Genomic DNA, 20,164 nt, shown 5'->3' on the forward strand with positions numbered 1-20,164 from the left:
TTGGAATCAGAGGATAACAGGCCTTTGATATTTATTTCCCTAACCAGGGGAAAAGTATGAATAAGAAAGAGGAAGTTTAGAGAGAAGTAACCTCTCTGAATATTGTTATATCTCACTCTTAAAACATTATCTACCTATCCTTAACATGGAATGGATATAGGAGAGCACTAAAACTTAAAAACAAGACTAACTTGTAAATCCCAAGTCAGTTCTTGGCCTCATTATGTTGACACTAAATTACCGGAATATTCAAATATAAATGTAAATTCAACTAGTTTTAAACAAGTTTGACATACCAATTACAGCTTAAGTACTACGAGTTATCATTTACTTCCTTATGCCATTTATGCATATATGTATATATACCTTCATTTTCATATTTTAAACTGAGACCAAGGACTAAGTCTAATATGTTTTTGACAGTGCCTTTACTCATAGGGAATCAACAATTATTAAATGAGGATGAAGGAAGTCTATTCATTTTCAGCATCATCAATTCTGTATTATTTAAATTATTGTTCTCACTAGTATAAAAAATTATTAGTGAACAAAGATAAAAATTGTTATTATTAAAAATTGCATGGAACATAAGAATAGATTTTGTTTAAATGAGTACACTGCTGCAAATTATATTCATTGTCTGAAGAAGCTACATATGGAAGTTGACCTTTTGATAACTAATTAGAAAGTGAAAAGTCTAAATATTATAAACCCCCCCAAAAAAGGACAGGAAGTAATATGCACACTGTGTTGGCAAGAATGCTGGCTCTGGAGCCAAAGGACTTGTGTTCAAGTCCAAACTCTGTCATCTTCTACTTATGAAGCATTGCACAAATCACTTAACCTCTCTCAGGCTTTAGTTTCCTCATTTGTAAAATGAGAGGGCTGAAGTTTCTTCTAGCTGTGATTTATGATCCTATATAACCTTTGAGATCCTTTCCAGGTCTCAATGTATTGTTCTATGAATTGTGTCTTCCCCCTAATTCCTATATATTTTAATGTGCTTTGTTGGTTTTAATTAATTAGGGGATTAAGATGCTTGAGGTGGCAAGGATGGGAGTTGAAACACAACTGCTACTTGATGACAGGACAAAAAACAACATCAGCTACAGGCCAGCTCTCCAAACCTACAATGAAAACAGCACAAAATCAAAGATTTTCCATCACAGAGAATGACTATTATGAGGATAAAAGTCAGGAAAAAAAAAAAAGGCACTTCTTGTACTGGGTTTTTCATTATGTAGAAATTATTATAAACTCACCAATTAAGCATTGGTTGTATGAGATGGGCTGTCTTATGTTATTTTCCCAATATTTTAATATAATATAATGGGATTTTAATTCTGTATAAATCTTGATGAATCTTAGAATCCCATAATAAGGTCTGGGATAAACACCCATATGCTAAAAGGAGAACAATTTAAACAATCCTCAGCCAAATCTGAATCAGTGCAAAACAAACTAGGCCTACTTTCTCTTTAAAAAGATTGAAATTTAGGGCTTATTGATCTTACATAATAATGGCAATGTAGTATGTTCTATAGACCAGATCTCCTGCCAAACCTAAAACAACCAAAATAACTTGTATCTAGTATCTTCACATAATACTTCTTATATTAATTTTTTTAGCATCCTTGGCAGTTAAATCTAAAAATTCAGTAATATAAAACAATGTAAAATATTAACTTGATTAAGCATTAACTAGGATTTCAAGACAGACACACAGATCAAGACATTTAGCTTTTGAATGACATTTTTTTGTGCCAGATTTTTATTTTGTCATGCATTTTTGGCCTCCCCATCAACTTCCCTTATAATAAGGCTAACCTGAAAGCATGCAAATAACAAGGAAAAGATAGTCTTAAATTAACTTTTTTTTCCAATGAATAATCTAAAAATAATTGGGAATTAATGTTATCCAGGTAAGACAACTAAGCAAAAATAATCAGAAAATTTGTTAGAACTGTTACCCAAAAGGATGTGAGGGCTATTTTAAAAATTATTTTCAGTAATACTTAAATTTAAATAAACATACAAGTCAACTTCCATAACAAATTAAATAAGAAAAAGTCTCTACAAAAACTATTAAGAGCTTAAAATGACTAGGAATCCAAGTGTAGTCCATAATAAAGAAAAAAAAATTAAGGGGAAAAAATTTATATTATTTTGAATCAAAAAGTTGCAACTATAGAAATAGCTTCTCCTATAAATGGAGTTGTAATCAATGCCATTTAATATTTGCAGTTTAGAAAAATTATTAACTACCAGAAAATGGGGCGTTTATTCTGTTTTATACTACTGTGAAAAAATAGAAGAAACTGAGGGGATTAGGACAGCAATTGTGAAAATTGAGTGAACCACAATGACTCTATCTTATAACTCAATTCTGAAGTTAGTTTAGTTTCCTTTCTATTCAATTATGCGTCTATTCCAACTTCTGTCCTATAAGAAAACTTTACTCAATTGTGGGAACTGGGAGAAAACTGTATTGCATTGTTTGAACTTAAGTCTGATATAAGGAGTATTCTCATAATTATACATTTTGAGCAAACTCTGCCTCACCTGAACATTGACCCCCACACTGATCAATTGATTATTGCTTTCATGTTCTTTTGATTGTTTACACCCTTTTCCTAAATTCAAGGAATTTTACCTGTTCAACTTCCTGCCTTCCAACCTGGAAAGTACCAACCTTTTATCTAAGTAGAAATCAGGTTACCTAATCTTATATTGTTTCTTTTTATTAACTGGTCTTATTAATGTCTAAAAAGTTTGTCACTATTTGTAGTTGGGATCTAGCCCCAAGGTTAAGGAAGAATCTAGTCCAATTTTAGCCCAATTTGCCAAACAATTGTCATGCACTTGCCTAATAAATTGCTATGCTCAAAAGGTCAAACCTTTGTTTCCTCAGCCATTTCATATTTTGCTCATTACATTACCAAAGTAGCACTATGGACATCATTTCAATGTTGTAATTCATTTGTGCATAAGAAGTTACAGTTTGTCAGAACATAGTTAACAAGGGCATAAATATAGTGAAATTCTATCTCAGATTAATAAAAATTATGTTGATAACCTGTAGCCACAGAAACTGCCGCTGCAGCATAGTATGTCAAACAAATGGAATAATAGGAGTTATAAGTTCAAATCCCTTCCCATGTCAGTGAGTGAAATCAAAGGATGGTTAGGTGGATGAGCATGGCTCACTCAGGTTACCCAAAGGCTCATATACAAAGCAATCAACTAATCAAAATTAGGGGACTTCCTAATACCCAAAAAACAATTTCCTTGCTCCATAGTGGTTCTGAAGCCACTAGAAAGCACTACCTACCTCAAGTATGAACTCCAGACACTGAAGGAAATCCCTGGATGGCAGAATAGTCCTGACCTGGATCCCACTATGGTAAGATGCTTAGAGAACCTTGTTATAACTTTGCTAGGAATGAGTCCTAGATCAGAAGTATGAGCAGCCTGCTTTCATATTATGGTCAGTGAGCTAAGAATAATATCACACTATTAAATAAAGTTTTAATGTATTTTAAAATGTGAATGCCATTGTTGGTTGGCAAGTTGGCTGCTCTAGTGATTAAAAAAAATTTTTTCTCTCACTTTTTCTTTTAAAATAAATCTCCACTCTCCCATCTGATGAATAGTCATCTTTTTCATTTTCTCTTGGTCTCTATTATAGGAATGCTAGAGACCATTCTCATTGTGTTTAAAATCAGTTTAAATGAATATTCTTATAACAAAGCTAGGAATTGTTTTCAAATAAATAGGGAATACAGCTTGCTGCAGCTAGAAAATATCTGAATCAACAAGTTTAAAATCCATCTGAAAATGGTTCTTCAAATACTTTGAAAGTTCAAAATCCACTTGCTAATATAAGTCTCATGATACAAATAAATGATGAAACTATTTGAATTAAAGTTAAAATTTTTTATAAAAACACGTATCGCCCTCCCTTCTTTCTCCAACCCTTCCCACCATATATTTTTGTTCTCTTGTTATAAATGATGTAGAATGTACATACACTGAGACTTTATTAAACAATACTAGCCAACTTCCTAGTAGTTGCAATTATGTTGAAGTGAATTTAGTAACATTTGTAAGACCAATAGTCAAAAGTTGATGTCTACATATTTTTTAAAAAACACTAAAGAAAAAGGATTTTTAAAATAAAAAAAATAAAAAATAAATAAGTGGTCAAATGACTAATACCTCTTACCTATGTATGGAAAGGGTGATCCCTGTATAAGATGAGCTGTACTGGTGAAATCTCATGAAGTAGCTTGCATAATGGATAAAATGGCACTTGAAGAAACAATGAAACCTCGTTTTTGTATTATAATTACAAGAAACTTACAAAATCCTCAGCCTCAAATTGTTTGCGTTCTTCCTTGTCTTCTTTTTTCCCAGTTTCATTGTCAGGGACATTGTTTTCATGCAGTCCTTGGCTTTTTCCAGAGTGGAAAGCACTGCTACGAGAACGGGAACTTCCACCATGGTATCCCCCTCGATGATTTATGTTTTCAGTACCATTTCTTCCATGTGAACGCCATCCATTTTTTTCTTTCCTTCCAAAGTTTCCTGCATTGGCAAAAACAAAATAAATGCTGCAAGAAGAACTTTGCTCAAAGACAAAGCAAAAAAAAAAAAAAAATGTGGAAGAAAATACCGCTTCAAACAAATATTTTTTAAAAAAGAGTCCTTAGACAAACTTTACCTCCATTAGAACGTCCAATACCAGAATCAAAGCCATCTGAAGAATTGTGACGTCTACGATTTACATCATAACGATTCTCTGCCCACTGGAAGTTTTCAGAATGTTTTTCAAAATTCAGTGATGACTGAAACAACACAGATTTTAAGAATTAATACAGTCAGCACTACTTTTAACTTGTGTAATTTTTTTAATTAATAAAACTAATTTACAAATGTCTCAGCCCTCCCTGTCCTCCCCACATCATAGAAAGTATTATCTGGGAGACAATATGTGTGTGTGTGTGTGTGTGTGTGTGTATATATATGTATATATATATATGTATGTATAGATAGATAGATAGAGAGAGAGGGGGGGGAGAGGGAGAGGGAGAGGGAGAGGGAGAGGGAGAGAGAGAGAGAGAGAGAGAGAGAGAGAGAGAGAGAGAGATTTTGACTCTTTCCATTTTTCCGTTCATTCTCTGGAAGTGACATTTGAAAGTCATTCTTCAAGTATTAAATCTTTAACTATATACAGTGTTCTCTTGATTCTACTCATTTAGTTGTTCATTATTCCATGAAGTTCTTTACAAGTTTTTTTAATCAGCCTGCTCATCATTTCTTCTGACACTGTAGTATTCCATCACTATCATATACCACAATTAGTTTAGCAATTCTCCAATTGATGGGCATCCCCTCAATTTCCAATTCTTTGCCAACACAAAGAAGAGCTGTTATATTTTGGAACATATAGGTTCCTTTCCTTTTCTCCTCATCTCCTTGGGAATTAGACCTAGAAATGGTATTACTGGGTCTAAAGGTTTATTTTTGGTGTAATTCCAAATCATTCTCCAAAATGGTTAGATCAGTCCATAGCTCCACCAACAGCATACTAGTGTCCCCATTTTTCAACATCCTTCAAGTGTGACTACTACCTCATATTTCAGCCTTTGAAAGGACTTTTTAGAACATTTTATTACTTATTGTATTGCATGTATTTTTAAAATTAGTAATTCTGGCTAGTATTAAACTTCAGTATTTACTGTTTTCTATCAATCTTTTCCCAAAAATGTTGCTAATTTTTTTAATGAGAGATTTTAGAGCAGATTCTTTAAAATTCTTTATTGTCCAATTTTAAGACCGTAAAACTATACCAGAGGATAAGAATAATAATTGCCATTAACAGTGGACAATTTGAAAGTTTTCTTTTAAATTTGATTTTTTCGAAGACAGCAATCATATTCTTTTTTATTATTAATTTTTTTATTTTTAGAAAAATTTTCGATGGTTACATGATTCATGTTTTTACTTTCCCCTTCACCCCCTCAATTCCCCCCCCCCATAGCTAACTCGAATTTCCACTGGTTTTAACATGTGTCATCAATCAAGACTTATTTTCATATTATTGATAGTTACATTGGTGTGGTCTTTTCAGGTCTACATCCCCAATCATGTCCTCATCAACCCAAGTGTTCAAGCAGTTGTTTTTCTTCTGTGTTTCCTTTCCCGTAGTTCTTCCTCTGAATGTGGGTAGCGTTCTTTTCCACAAATCCCTCAGAATTGTCCTGGGTCACTGCATTGCTGCTAGTACAAACTTCCATTACATTCTATTTTACCACAGTGTATCAGTCTCTGTATACAATGTTCTCCTAGTTCTGCTCTTTTCACTCTGCATCAGTTCCTGGAGGTCATTTTAGTTCACATGGAATTCCTCCAATTCATTATTCCTTTGAGCACAATAGTATTCCATCACCAACAGATACCATAATTTGTTCAGCCATTCCCCAATTGAAGTCTATAGCAGTGTTTCCCAAACTTTTTTGGCCTACCACCCCCTTTCCAGAAAAAATATTACTTAGCTCCCTGGAAATTAAATTTTTTTTTATTTTAATAGCAATTAACAGGAAAGATAAATGCACCTGTGGCCATCACGGCTCCCCTGAATTGATGCAGCACCCACCAGGGGGCGGTAGTGCCCACTTTGGGACTCACTGGTTTAGAGTCTACATCCCCAATCATGCCCCCATCAACCCATGTGATCGAGCAGTTGTTTTTCTTCTGTGTTTCTACTCCTACAGTTCTTTCTCTGGATGTGGATAGTGTTCTTTCCCATAGGTCCCTCAGAGTTGTCCTGGATCATTGCATTGCTGCTAGTACAAAAGTCCATTACATTTTTTTACCACAGTGTTATCAGTCTCTGTGTACAACATTCTTCTGGCTCTGCTCTTTTCACTCTGCATCAATTCCTGGAGGTCTTTTCAGTTCACATGGAATTCCTCCAGTTTATTATTCCTTTGAGCACAATAGTATTCCATCACCAACATATACCACAATTTGTTCAGCCATTCCCCAATTGAAGGGCATACCCTTTGCTTTCCAGTTTTTTGCCACCACAAGAGCACAGCTATAAGAACTAGAGACAGGAAGTCCTAGGTTCAAATCTGGCCTCAGACACTTCCTTGGTGTGTGACCCTGGGCAAGTCACTTAACCCCTATTGACCCCAAGACAGAAGGTAAGGGTTTAAAAAAAATTAAAAATCTTTTCAGCCATATACCATTGCTGGGTTTGTACCCCAAAGAGATCATAGATAAACAAACTTATACAAAAGTCATATTCTTCTAAAACTTCTTAAAACCTTATTTCCATTCACAAAAATCTTAAAATTTAAATGATGAAAGCAACCATCTACTTAAAAGAATTTTGAACTTATCAGTGTTTCAAAGGCCCTTTTACTTCATCCTCACAAGAATGGTTAATCAGAGGTACTCTCACAAGCCTGAGTTACAAGTATTACAGCCAGCAAGCAAGTACAAAGTATGGGAGTGGGGCAGCTTTCTTTTATCCTAGAGTCCCTTACTGCAAAGATGGTCCCTCTCTCCTTCACCATTGGCTGGTTACTCTCACCAGTTAAGCATAAATTGCAAAACCTGTAGTTTCAACATCATTCAAGCATAAACTGTAAAATCTTATTATTAATCAGTTAACCATTCTGTATTATTAATAACTCAAAATAGTCCTGTACTGTTCTGTTCTATGCATCAACTTTTTGCTTTTTTTGTATTTATTAATCACTTGTATTGTTCTATATTTACCTTTGTTCTGAACTGTTAGGTATTATTAATTTCCTATAGTGATTGTGTACTGCCCTATATCCTTCCCCCTATGTTGCCATCTTTGATGACGGCATTCCAAAAGGGTAGCAAGACCTTCCCCTACACTGACAAATGATGGTAGGTGGAACAATAGGAGAGAGACATGGGCCAGGGCTCTGGCAATACAGGGGAATCCCCTAAACCTAAACATGCTCCTTATTCCCTTGTGTCTTAAGAACCACCTAGGACAGGTCAGACCCAAAACTACACCTATAATGTTCAGGATTGGGCTATTCTGAGAAAAGGTAGAGACTTTCTGGGAATGGAAGGCCAGCTACTTCATCATCCCTAGAGCTATTCCAGCAGCCCCAAGGCCACTACATCAGTCCCAAGGATATGCTACTAGCCATTAGGTCTGTAAAAGAGCCACAGGCACTCAGGACAGAACTGTTCCCTTCCCTGTCTCCTCACTTTACCCACCCCCCTCTGCCCAGGAGTCCAATGGGTGTTTTGTCCCTGGGGGGGGGGGGGGGGGAAGAACCACACAGTCCCAGCACTCCATCTCTAAAAGGTTCAATTACTGCCCTAGGGCCAAACTTTTTAGGGATCCTGTGACACCCCACCCCCACATTTCAGGGGGCGGGGCCAGCTTCGGGGGAAGAAGGGAGGCGGCCCCAGTGTTGGGAGAAGAGACTCCCCCCCCTTACAGCTCTTAGTTCCAGACAGGGGTGGGATAAGGGGAAGGGCATGGCCTGGGCATCCTAATGAGGGGAGGGAGTAAGAATAGAGGGGCAAAGGAGCAACTCTGTAGGGGGACAGCTCCATGTGCCCACAGAATTCTCTATATGCCACCTTTGGCACGTATGCTATAGGTTCACCATCAAGGGCCTAGGCTATTATGCTATCTTAAAAATCTCTTCTTTTTTAAATACAGTTCTTTCATACTTCTGGATTCTTGGGGTGAGACCCTGCTGGGAACATGGGTGTGTTTTCCCACAACACCAGTCTATAGTAAATCCTGTTGTGGCCTCAATTCTTAATTAGTTCAACTATGATTTACTTTTGAATCTTTTGTCCCTTTGTACTATCTATAGTTAAGTTTGGCCAAACTATTAACTCTAGGTTGATCCCACTGTCTGTTTTCAGTTCTATTCACACACTAAGTAAAGCTAGATTCTTGCAAATGAAGCCACTACTCTTTTAATCTATTCTTTCATAGGCCCTCACTCTGCATTGCAATCTCCTATTTCTCCCTAACTGCCATACTCCCCATAGCTTCCCTTTTCAAATTTCTTCTCCATCCAAGCGCCCAGTTCTACCAACACCATCTTCACTTTACCTGATTTACCTGTTTCTGCTTTCTTCTGCTCTCTAATACTACCTCCACACAACTAGAAAATACTCCTAAATATACATCTGATCATACCACTTCCACACTTAGGGATTCACTAATCCTCAAAGTACAATATAAACTACTCAATCTGATATTTAAAGCCTTCAACAATTTAGCTTCTACCTACCTTCCCAGACAAATGTCATACATTACATTTCAGCCAAAGTGGAAATACTATTTCCTAAAGCTGACATTCAAATTCCTATCTCTTTAAACAAGTTTCCCACCATATCTGAAATTCATTCCCTCCTCCAATCCATATCTTAAAATCCCATGTAGCTTCCTCCCCAGACTCAGCTCAAGTGATGCTTTATTACACTAGAGGCAACTAGATGGCAAAACTTTTAAATAGGCTTTGTGACCCTGGGCCAAGTCACCTAACCTGTCTGCCTCAGTTTCTTCAATAGTAAAATGTGGATAATACTACCTTCTACCTGCTTGGCAAGGTTGTTGTGAGGAACAAATGAGATAATATTTGTAATAAGTCTGGCACAGTGTGCCTTGAATATAATAGGACTATGTAAATACTTATTCCCTTCCCTTCCCCCTCCTCTTATAATATGACATATTTCCAGATTCTCAATCTCTCCCAAAGCTGATCTCATTCTTAAGAAATTATTTTGTACATATATAGTATGCATTTTTCTTCTTTGTGAAGGAAATTTACACCCCTCTCCTGGGGTCACACATAGGATGTTACCCTGCCTGCATCCCTACATTTCTGTATCCTTATGTAGTCTACGTAATTCTGAGTTTAAACTCAGCCCAGAAGTGAGGGCTGTGTGAGGGAAATCATAGATAGCATAAAAGTCAGAAAAATGTGGCAGTAGAGTCAAGAGGTCAGGGTGATCTTATAAACCTTGGGCAATGCAGGCAAAACAGAGAGCCATGGTTGGCTCCTGAAACATGATGTATAGGAGTTAGTGGGAAGAGAAGTTTGATAAACTGAGGCAAGAGAGAATTTTGCTCTCTTTGATTCTGTGTTTGGTGCTGTGTAGTGTGGCCAGGAGCCCTCATGGTGGCCATAGCATAGGAGGCTAAATGGAGCAGCAAGCAATCTATATAACTTTCTCCTGTTTTCCCATCTTTTCTCCTACTTTTGATTTAATAAAATTATTAATTTATGGGTAGTCTCTTAGTTTTAACTCTTACACTTCCAAGGTAAAAGTAAACTCATAAAAAGCAGAGACTAGGTTTGTTTTTTGCATCCCCAGCATTATGCTTTTCAAAAGTATCTACCCTAATGTTTGAACTGAACAATCTATCAAAAGAATATTTTCATTCAAATGTTTTAAAGTCTGAGATGACAAATGCATATATTTTGAAATGAAAGGGACCAAGATCCAATCATCTTATTTTAAAGATGAAGAAACTGAGGCTTGAACAGGTTCAAGTTGCCTGGGATCCATACTACAAGTAAAAAAGTATGTGGGGCACATTTGAACTCAGGGCTTCTTGACAAGTCTACCACTCTACTCACTAACACCACGGAACTTAACTCCACATCTTCCTAAACTAGACCATAAAATTTCAATAACTTAAATAATCTTGTATGAAGCTGAAAATAAAAGAGAAAATGAGAAAACAGAAGAGATAAAAGGATGGGAAGAGGGAGGGTAAGTTGAGTAGAACTGACCCCACCCAAAACAAAAAAGTAATCAGAATATCAAGACCAGGAACCAGAAGAGGTTAGGCATACTTTTACTTCTTTACAAAGGAGATCATGGATAACTATGAAAAATACATCTTTACAGAGAAAGGTGATAAAACATTTTTGCTGTCATTTCCACCAGCAAAACATTTTAAACACTCACCCACCCAACAAAAGGCTAAAAGCTATGAAATGACAAACCAACATAAGTGGACCCAAAAAAGTAAAAAGATAAGATATAAGAATGTATAGTGTGACTGACAGTCCAATGCCAAGACTCAGGGAAGAAAAACAAAGTAAAATGTTACCCCCAGGTTTAAAATTAATAGGAAGCTCTTGGATGCCAACAGGGAGTCAATCAAGTTCACCATAGACAACAAAATCAGTGAAGATCAACAAAGATTAAAAATCTTAAAGAGTAGCTGTCTAAAATATCCTGTTCATTGTATGAATATAGCCTAAAGCAAAATTATCACAATTAAAGCAGTGTTTACATTAAATATCTTCCTCAGCAACTTTTGGCTGCCAGCCATGTTTATACAAATAGAAAAGCAAAGCTGTGGGGAGTGTTACAAGCTGCTAAACTAGTGACAATTACTAAATAATAGATAGGCTAATAAAGAGGTTCACTCATCTCTTTTTTTTTGCTTGAAAAATCTCAGAAACTGCAAGCAAGTAGTAATTGAGGAATAAAAACCTCAAGGGTATACACATTTTTATAGCCAATCCCTTTGATCAGTAGAACAGTTTTTCCAAAACCAATATAGGAAAGTAGAGTTTTTGTGGTTGATTTCTAGCTTTTTTCCTTTGGTTTTGTTTTGGTTGAGAGGTAGGGAATTATTCCTAAATGAGAAAGCTTCATGCTAAGCTGATTCTGTGTATTTTATTCCTTGGCAGACTAGTTCAAATAGTAGGACCAGTTCAGAAGGTTGCAAATTTTATTTTCTCACAATTCTGCTCAATTTCCTCTCTCAAATTCAACTCCCAGTCATGTCCCCACCTCCCCTTATCAGGGAAATATATATACACTTCCAAAGTGAATTTCCTGTCTTAAAAAGAGTGGTAAAGACAAAGCATCATTTATCATCTGAAGCTGAAAGTGCAATGATTTCCCTTAACCATAAATATGAAGTTTCCTTGAAACTTAAAAGTTTCCTTCATCTTGCCACCTGATTATTTCTTTTTCACTCTACTGCCAAACTCCTAATAAAGGGAGTTCCATCCTTGAGATCCTTCCTTATAATTCTATTACTCTATAATCTTCAAAGTCAATAATAACTTACTTGACCATCAATAGATCTTGCAAATCATTCTTAATGACCTTTTTGCAGCTTTTGATAATACTGACCTTAGGCTTAGACTGGACACACCCAATTCTTCCTTTGATGGCATCTTTCTGTCTACAAGTATGGATAAATCTCATGGGTTCTCATCACTGTTGACACTCTGTCCCTTGGCAATCTCATCTTTGTGAATAAGCTCAACTATGACCTTTGGGAAAATTATTCCTAAAAGTACATAGCCAGCCTTAGTATCTCTGGAGAGCTTCATTCTCTTATTTCCAATTGTGTGCTAGATAGATCTCTACCTTAATGTCTAATAAGCATCTCAAAAATCACCAAAGAGAAAATTAAAGTCTTGTATTTGAAATCAGAGGACCTGGATTCAAAACTCAAATCTACCACTAATGATCTATGTGACTTTAGGCAAGTCTTTAACTTTTATGGGTCTCAATTTTCTCATCTGCAAAATGAAGGCATTGGCACTAGATAGACTTTGAGGCCTCTTCTAGATGTACATCTATAAACCTATATCCCAAATTTATTTCACTCCTTAAACTATCTCATCAATTCTACCTCTACCATCTCCTCCTTTTCTTTACTCCAGTCAGTCAGTATCCTATATCAAATCCTCTATCACCTCTTGACTACACTTCTCAATTGTCTAAAAGTAGTATCCCCATAATGGACTTCTCTACTAGCAGCAATGCAAGGATCCAGAACAATGCTGAGGAACTTATGAGAAAGAAAGCTATCCACTTTCAGAGGAAGAATTCTAGGAGTAGAAACATAGAAGGAAAACAACTGCTTGAACACATGGGCTGATGGGGACATTATTGGGGATGTAGATGCTAAATGATCACCTAGTGCAACTATCAATAATATGGAAATAGGTCTTAATCAATGATACATGTAAAACCCAGGGGAATTTTGTGTTGGCTAATGGGTTGGGTGGGGGGAGAGTGTTAGGTAAAGAGCATGAATCATGTAACCATGGGAAAATACTCTAAATAAAAAAATTTTAGTAAAACTAAAAAAATAAAATAATCAAATCTAGCCTCAATAAAAATAAATAGAATGTCAAAGAAATAGTTTCCCCTCTGCCAGCTATATATCACACACCTAATAAATTAATCTTCTTGATATAAAGTCTATCATCCCATGCAAATATATTCACTGGTTCTCTATTTTGAGAGCTAAGCATATGAATGAAAAATAAAACCTAATTAGGGCCTGAAGGGAGATAGGAAGAAAAGGGTAAAAAAAAGGTTAATTTAAAAAAAGTTAAAGTAAAACTTAATTTAATTATAAATTTTAAAATAAACAAGTATAATTAAAAATTTTAAATAAAATAAAATTTCCATTCAAATAAAATGTAAATCATCAGAATATAATCTAGAGTTGAAGAAAGCCTCAGAATATCTAAATCCAATCTGCCCCTATGTATTTAAAAATATTCTCTACAGGAATTTCATGTGAACTGGAATGACCTCCAGAAAGTGATACAGAGTAAAAGGAATAGAAGGAGGAGAAACCTTATACACAGAGACGGATACACTGTAACATAATTGAGACTGTAATGGACTTCTCCACTAGCAGCAATGCAATGATCCAAAACATTTCTGAGGGACTTATGAGAAAGAACATTATTCACATCCAGAGAAAGAACTGTGGGAGCAGAAACAGAGAAGAAAAACAACTGCTTGATCACATGGGTTGATGGGGATATGATTGGGGATGCAGACTCTAAATGATCACTCTAAAGTAAATATCGATATGGAAATAGGTCTTGATCAACAACACAAGTAAAATCCAGTGGAACTTCGCATTGGCTATGGGAGGGGGGTGGAAGGAGGGGAGGAAAAGAATATGAGTCATGTGACCATGGGAAATTTTTCATAATTAATCAACAAAACGAAAATAAAAAAATATATAGAGAAAAAAATATCCGCTACTTCTTTATCAAAGTGATCATCCAGCCTTTCCTCTAAATTTTAGAAACTGTTATTTATATCATATTTCCATCAGATGATGGTCATACAACCACCAGAAAGAAGGAAAGAGAAAGGAATAAGCAATAATTAATCATCTACTATATGCCAACAACTGTGCTAGGTGCTTTACAGCTCTCTCATTTGAAGCTCCCAACAACCTTGTGGGGTAGGTAGGTGCTATTATCACTCTCATTTTATAGTTGAGGAAACTGAGGTAGACAGAATTAAGTAACTTGATCAGTCACACAGCTAATAATGACTGAAGCCAGATTTGAAATCAGGTCTTTTTGACTCCAGGCCCAGTGCTCTACATATGCACTGCACCCATCTAGTGGCCTCATTTTAAGAGATAAGGGTCTATCTTATTGTCCCCCAATTGAGGGGACAACAGCATGAATGTGGAGTGGACCTAGTTAGCACTTAACTTCATGACTTCCCCTAACAGCTGAAAAAGTTCAATGATTTAAGAGGCCAGATCATCAATATAACTAACTAAAAGATAAATAAAGAAGTAGAAAGAGAACTGGACAGTGTCAGGAAGATGAGAGGCTTAAAATTTTGCCTCAGTCACTAACCCTAGGCAAGCAGCTTAACCTCTGTGGACCTCAAGTTTCCTCATCTATAAAATAAGGAGTTGGACTCATGCCCCCGAGGTACCTTCCACCTCTAAATTTATGATATGATAATGCCTGGCGCTACATTATCGAAGGTAGGGGTGTCAGCACGTGGAAGATATGGATCAAAATATGGACAATATGTTGTAATCACATGGTATAAGTACTACATGATCAGGTTACCTATAACCACATAAGGAACCACTGGTATCTTGCCCCACACTCTGCCTACAGTGATCATGTTCAGGATCTACTGGGATGGTTCATAATTCAAAAAGATGATTCTAAACTCATTCTACTTCTCAAAGTGTAGTTTAATATTTCACCACACGATGGAGCTAAAACTCTATTATTCTGAGATAGATTGTTGGAAATAAAAATTTTCACTTAATATTTCTGGGCCCTACATTATGCCAAACATAAAAAAACATGAGCAGAAAAATGTTAATTCTGTTGGAATGGGGAAATCAATAAATCAGTAATGACATCTTTCTGCTGTAACATCTGTTTGGACTTCGGGAAAAGAGATATGCAGAAAGTAGACAATAAAACAACATTCAACATGGTAGATGACAATTTGGTAATGTGATAAATTAAAATCTGCAAGGAAAGCAGTTTGGGAAACAGTAATTCTGAGCTATAGAGAGAGACAGAAACAAATAGAAGAGGAGGAAAGGAAAGAAAAGAAAAAAAGGGGGGAAGAGAGGTACAGGTGGGGAGGGAAAGGGAATGGACAGGAAAGGAAAGACACACTAAATTCCAATAATCATTTCCTGATTTGCTCTTCAATTCATTCATTCAATAAAAAAACTTTCATATTTCAAGTACCTACGAAATTTCAAAACACCAAAGTGCAGTCCAATAAAGCACAGTATATGGTCCACAACTAGCTCTTCTGTATCATCTGAACTTAAATACTGAGTATCTACCATATGCAATAAAAATGGTACATACAGCATTTACCTTCATGAGACTTCAATTCTACTGGGGTACAGGGGCAAAGAGAATCAACAAGTACAACGCATGATTGAGCAAGAACTTAAGAATAAGAGTTCTGGGAAAATTAGAGAAGGGAAAAAAATCATGTTCAACTAAGAATAAGGAAAGGAATTTACTATATATTACTTTTCCCTAAAATCTAAGATTCAGACAAATTGGCCTCAAAAATTTTTCACTTAACACTCCAGCCTTTGCATTGGTCCATCCTATCCCTCATACCTAGAGTGTATTTTCCCTACTCACTTCTACCTCATAGTTGCTCACTTCCTTCAATGAATAGGTGAATGAATGAATGAACATTATTAAGCACTTACTACATGCCAAACATCAGGTATAGGGGGAAAAAAAGGAGAGTTCAGGTTTTAACTGATAGAAAAATGTACTGCACAAAATATGACACAGCATAAGTACAACTGCAGGATAGATGGAAAGGCACAAAAGTACTAAGGGTAGAGCAGAGGAGTGGGTGGCAAAATGCAAGGGTCCTTAGTAGTCCCAGATTGCTTCTGGAAGAAAAGAAAGTGAAAAGGAGTTGGGCGAAGGGTAGTGGGACATCCCTCAGATCAAGGGTGGAAGAGTAGAGTGCTCCTAGCCACTGGGAAAGTTCTTGGACAGCTGGAGGAAATGAGGAAAAGGAAAAAGATAAGGAGAGAGGAGCAAGACAAATTTAGCTAAATTTAGCTCAAGTACTATCTTAGCTTCAAAGCTTTTCTTGATCCCAATTGCTGGTATTCTCCTTCTCTAACTAACTAGCCTATTTTATTTTAATTCTGGTAAGCACCAGAGGGGAAAAAGTGCTTACACACATGTAAGAAGGTGGTGACACCACTACATAACTTTCTTTTTCCTGCTTTACCTGAACTGAGAGGACTCAAGGAAATAAGAAGACACATAGCAAGAACCTTCTAACTGATCAGGGTAACAGGAAGGTTAACTAAAGCTGTCCACCTAATTATTAGTTTCAGCTATTTTATAGTTTCAGCAAAATGAGTGAGACTACCTATGAATATAGTACAGAGGTTCACAGAATCATAGGTTTCTATGTACCTCTATACCTAGAAGGAATTTCAAACGCTTGTCTAATCCAACTCAGCTTTCACAGATAACCAAAAACCAAGGACTAAGGAAGTGAAATGTACAATTGTGGAATTGTAATTCTAGAATTACACTCAATACACAGTGATACCTACACCATGGGGGAACTGAGACCAACTGAGAGAGCAGCAGATTCTCATCTCTGAGGCATATATTTACCAAGTGGAACAACTCAGTAACAAAATTTAACAGAAAATAAATTATTATTTTTCTCACATTTTTTTTTTGTCAATCACACAGCTGAATTCATGTAACTTAAATATACCTTGATGTGTAACTCCACTAAAGATTCAGGCATTGGGGAAATATTGACAACTTCTGAAAAGAAATTTGAAGTATCAGAATTGTAAATTAGGAAGATCTTCGAAAAGGAAGAGCCAAGATGTAGGTAGACAAGTTCTACTGGAACAGACTTGAGGAAGTTAAGAAAAATACTACTTACATTTATACTATTTTTAAAAAGCACTTTTCTTTATAACTCTGAAGTACAAGTGTTATTACTCCCATATCACAAATGAGAAAACTGAGGCTCAAAAAGGTTAAGAAAACCACCCACTAGCAAACAATTAACAAGTGTCAAGAGACAAAACAGGAAGTGGTCTTCTGACTTGAAATGCAAAATTAATAGACAGGTCTTGGCCGATTACCTTGATATGAGAGACTAGTAAAGGGTAGCATCATTATTTAAAGAAAGTGACCTTTGACTCAGAGATTCCACTACTCTCCATATGCCCTAAGGAGGTCAGTGACAAAAAGAAAGGTCTCATAAACATTAAAACCTTTAATAGGACCAATTTTTGTAAAATCAAATATCCTGAAACAAAGTAGATGCCTACCAATTATTATTGAGCTTTAAAAAAAAAACACTAAATATGACCAAATTCAAAGGAAGGTGGAAAGATTAAAGGAAATTACAATATAGGAAACAAATAGTACCAGGAAAACATACAAAAGTGCTACAAGATAAATGGAGAACACAAAGCAAAGAAAAGTGAAAGCTGTGAAAATTTAATCAATGACCAAGCTTGACCCCAAAGAAAAGATTTGAGGAAAGCATCTCTACCTCTTTTTTTTGCATAGGTATGGAACTGCAAATAATGTCAAACTTCCTTGACTTGGTGAATTTTTTTTAATTCTTTATTAGAAGAAATGGCCCTTTATAAGTGGAGGAAGATACAATGGGATATGTGGCTAATGGGGGGTGGGGGGAAGATTATCAATTTTTAAAAACTAAAGGGTACAATTAAGCATATGAATAAATAAAGTTGGGTGACTGCAACTAATGAGAATAAAAGCATATATACTTTTTTATGGATATACAAGCAATTAGACTTTAGACAAAATTTTTAAGTCAGACTTTTTTTTCCTTTACCCTCCCTGTAAAAATAAAGTGTACAAGCAAGTTTTCCCAAACGGTGGAGGATAGTTAGGAAGAGAAAATTTAATGGCTAGCAAAGAATGAAGTTTCACTGGATAATTTACTCTGATGACAGAAACAGAATCTAAGAGGTCATCTTTGGAGAGATTCAAACACCAGTGCAGTATTCAAATCCAATTCTTCTGAAAAGGCAGAAAAGTATCCTTTTTCTTTTCTGAGGCCAATTTCATTCTGAGAATACCCCAGGAAAAAAGAAAAAAGCACTATGCCTATCCCAAAGAGGAGCACTAATTCCCAACTACCAGAAAAAAGGTAGGTCTCAGGTCAGAAAGAGGCAATATAGCACAGTAAAAAGAATACTTGATTTTGCATAAGAGTTTGAGTTCCAAATTCACCATTTATTACCAGATGGAAAAACTAGAGGAAATTGTTCTGATCTGTAAAATGATGACCTCTAAGCTCCCAGCCCTCCCATTCTCCTACTCCCCTACCTCTCCCTACATTAGGTCCTTGGTTTGAAATGCAATCCTGTTCTGGGGAGCTGGGAAGGAAGGGGGGGGGGGTTCAATAAGACGAGATGGCAGGAAAACTGCTGAAAACAGATTCCTTTACTTCAAGAGATTTTCCAATTAAGTCTCAACAAAAAACAAAAGAGTTTAGAACCAAAAGTCAATAAACAAACATTTACTATTACAAGGTCCCTACTATGTACTAGGCACTGTGCTCAGTACTTAAATACAAGTATTAATTAAGGCCCTATACTAGGAAGCTGGAAATACAAAGTACAAAGAATGAAAAAATTCCCACTAGTAAGGAGTTTATATTCTAGTAAGTGAGACAAGTAAACCAAAGTGTACAGCACAAATTATAAAGTGATTACAAATATATCCAAAGTAGTTAAGGAAAAGGTAGTTTGAGAAGAGAGCACAAGTAACTGGGGAGATCAGGAAAAGCTTAATGCAGTTATTAAATGAACTTATAAAGAAGGAAGGGCCTCTATAGGGCTAAGGTAAGAAGCAAGCACTGCAGGCTTGGACAAGGGAGATAGAGTGATATGTATGAGGAACCTAGGAAAGAAGAGTATAGCAGTACTGCAAAGTACAAGGGAAGTAAAATCCAATTGAGCTGGAAAGATAGGTTAGGGCCATGTTGCATAAGGCTTTAAAAACTAAATAGGAGTTTCAATTTTTTTTGTACAGGCAAAAGGGAACAACTAGAAATTTACTGAGTAGGGGTAAAACTAGGATGAACTAGAGTGATGAGATACTTAAATGAGGGAGACTAATTAGGAAGCTGTTGAATCTAGATTGAAGACTGGTGAGAACGTTTTTATGGTAGTTTTATGGTATAATTTATAAAAGGTAAAATGAGAAATGCTATGGAGAAAAAGTAATATTTGGCAAATAAATCGAATATGCGGAGTAAGGAACAGTGAGAAATTAAGAATGACACCAAGATCATGAACCTGGAAGGATGGTGGTGCCTTTAAAAGAAAAAGGGACATCCGGAAGAAGGGAGAGAGGTTAAGACAGTAATGACCTTTTTTATGGACAAATTTATCTCCATATTATAATTCTTTTTACAATTTTATATATTTTAGTTTATACTTTTAAAAAACACTATGAGGAGTCTATAATCTTCATCAAGAGTACCAAAGGGATTCATGACACCAAAAACACCAAGAATTCTTCATTTAGAAGGAAAGATAATGAGTTCAATTTGAGACATACCAAATTTAAAATGTCTTTGGAGGGGGCAGCTGAGTGGCTCAGTGGACCGAGAGCCAGGCCTAGAGAAGGGAGTTCCTAGGTTCAAATAAGGCCTCAGACACTTCCTAGCTGTGTGACCTGGACAAGTCACTTAGCCCCCATTGTCTAGCCCTTCAGGCAGAAAGTAAGGGTTATTAAAAAAATTTTTTTAATAAAATTTTTAAATTTTTTAAATGTCTTTGGAATATACATTTGAAATG

At 36.0% G+C, this 20,164-nt stretch overlaps 1 protein-coding gene across 3 annotated transcripts in view; it reads right to left on the reverse strand.

Moving 5' to 3' along the window:
- The window catches only part of GPBP1 (GC-rich promoter binding protein 1), a 96,360-nt gene that overhangs the window by 21,193 nt on the left and 55,003 nt on the right, over positions 1-20,164 (reverse strand). For 2 of the 3 annotated variants that reach the window (XM_044663845.1, XM_044663838.1), the window contains exons 3-4: positions 4,724-4,847; positions 4,364-4,587 (exon numbers count right to left, since the gene is read on the reverse strand). In XM_044663845.1, the coding sequence (XP_044519780.1) occupies positions 4,364-4,587; positions 4,724-4,847 (348 nt within the window). Of the gene's footprint in view, positions 1-4,225; positions 4,285-4,363; positions 4,588-4,723; positions 4,848-20,164 lie in introns of those variants that run through there. The other variant, XM_044663854.1, reaches the window with a different exon arrangement.

The sequence above is a fragment of the Gracilinanus agilis genome, chromosome 1, assembly GCF_016433145.1.
Source record: "Gracilinanus agilis isolate LMUSP501 chromosome 1, AgileGrace, whole genome shotgun sequence".
NCBI lineage: Eukaryota > Metazoa > Chordata > Mammalia > Didelphimorphia > Didelphidae > Gracilinanus > Gracilinanus agilis.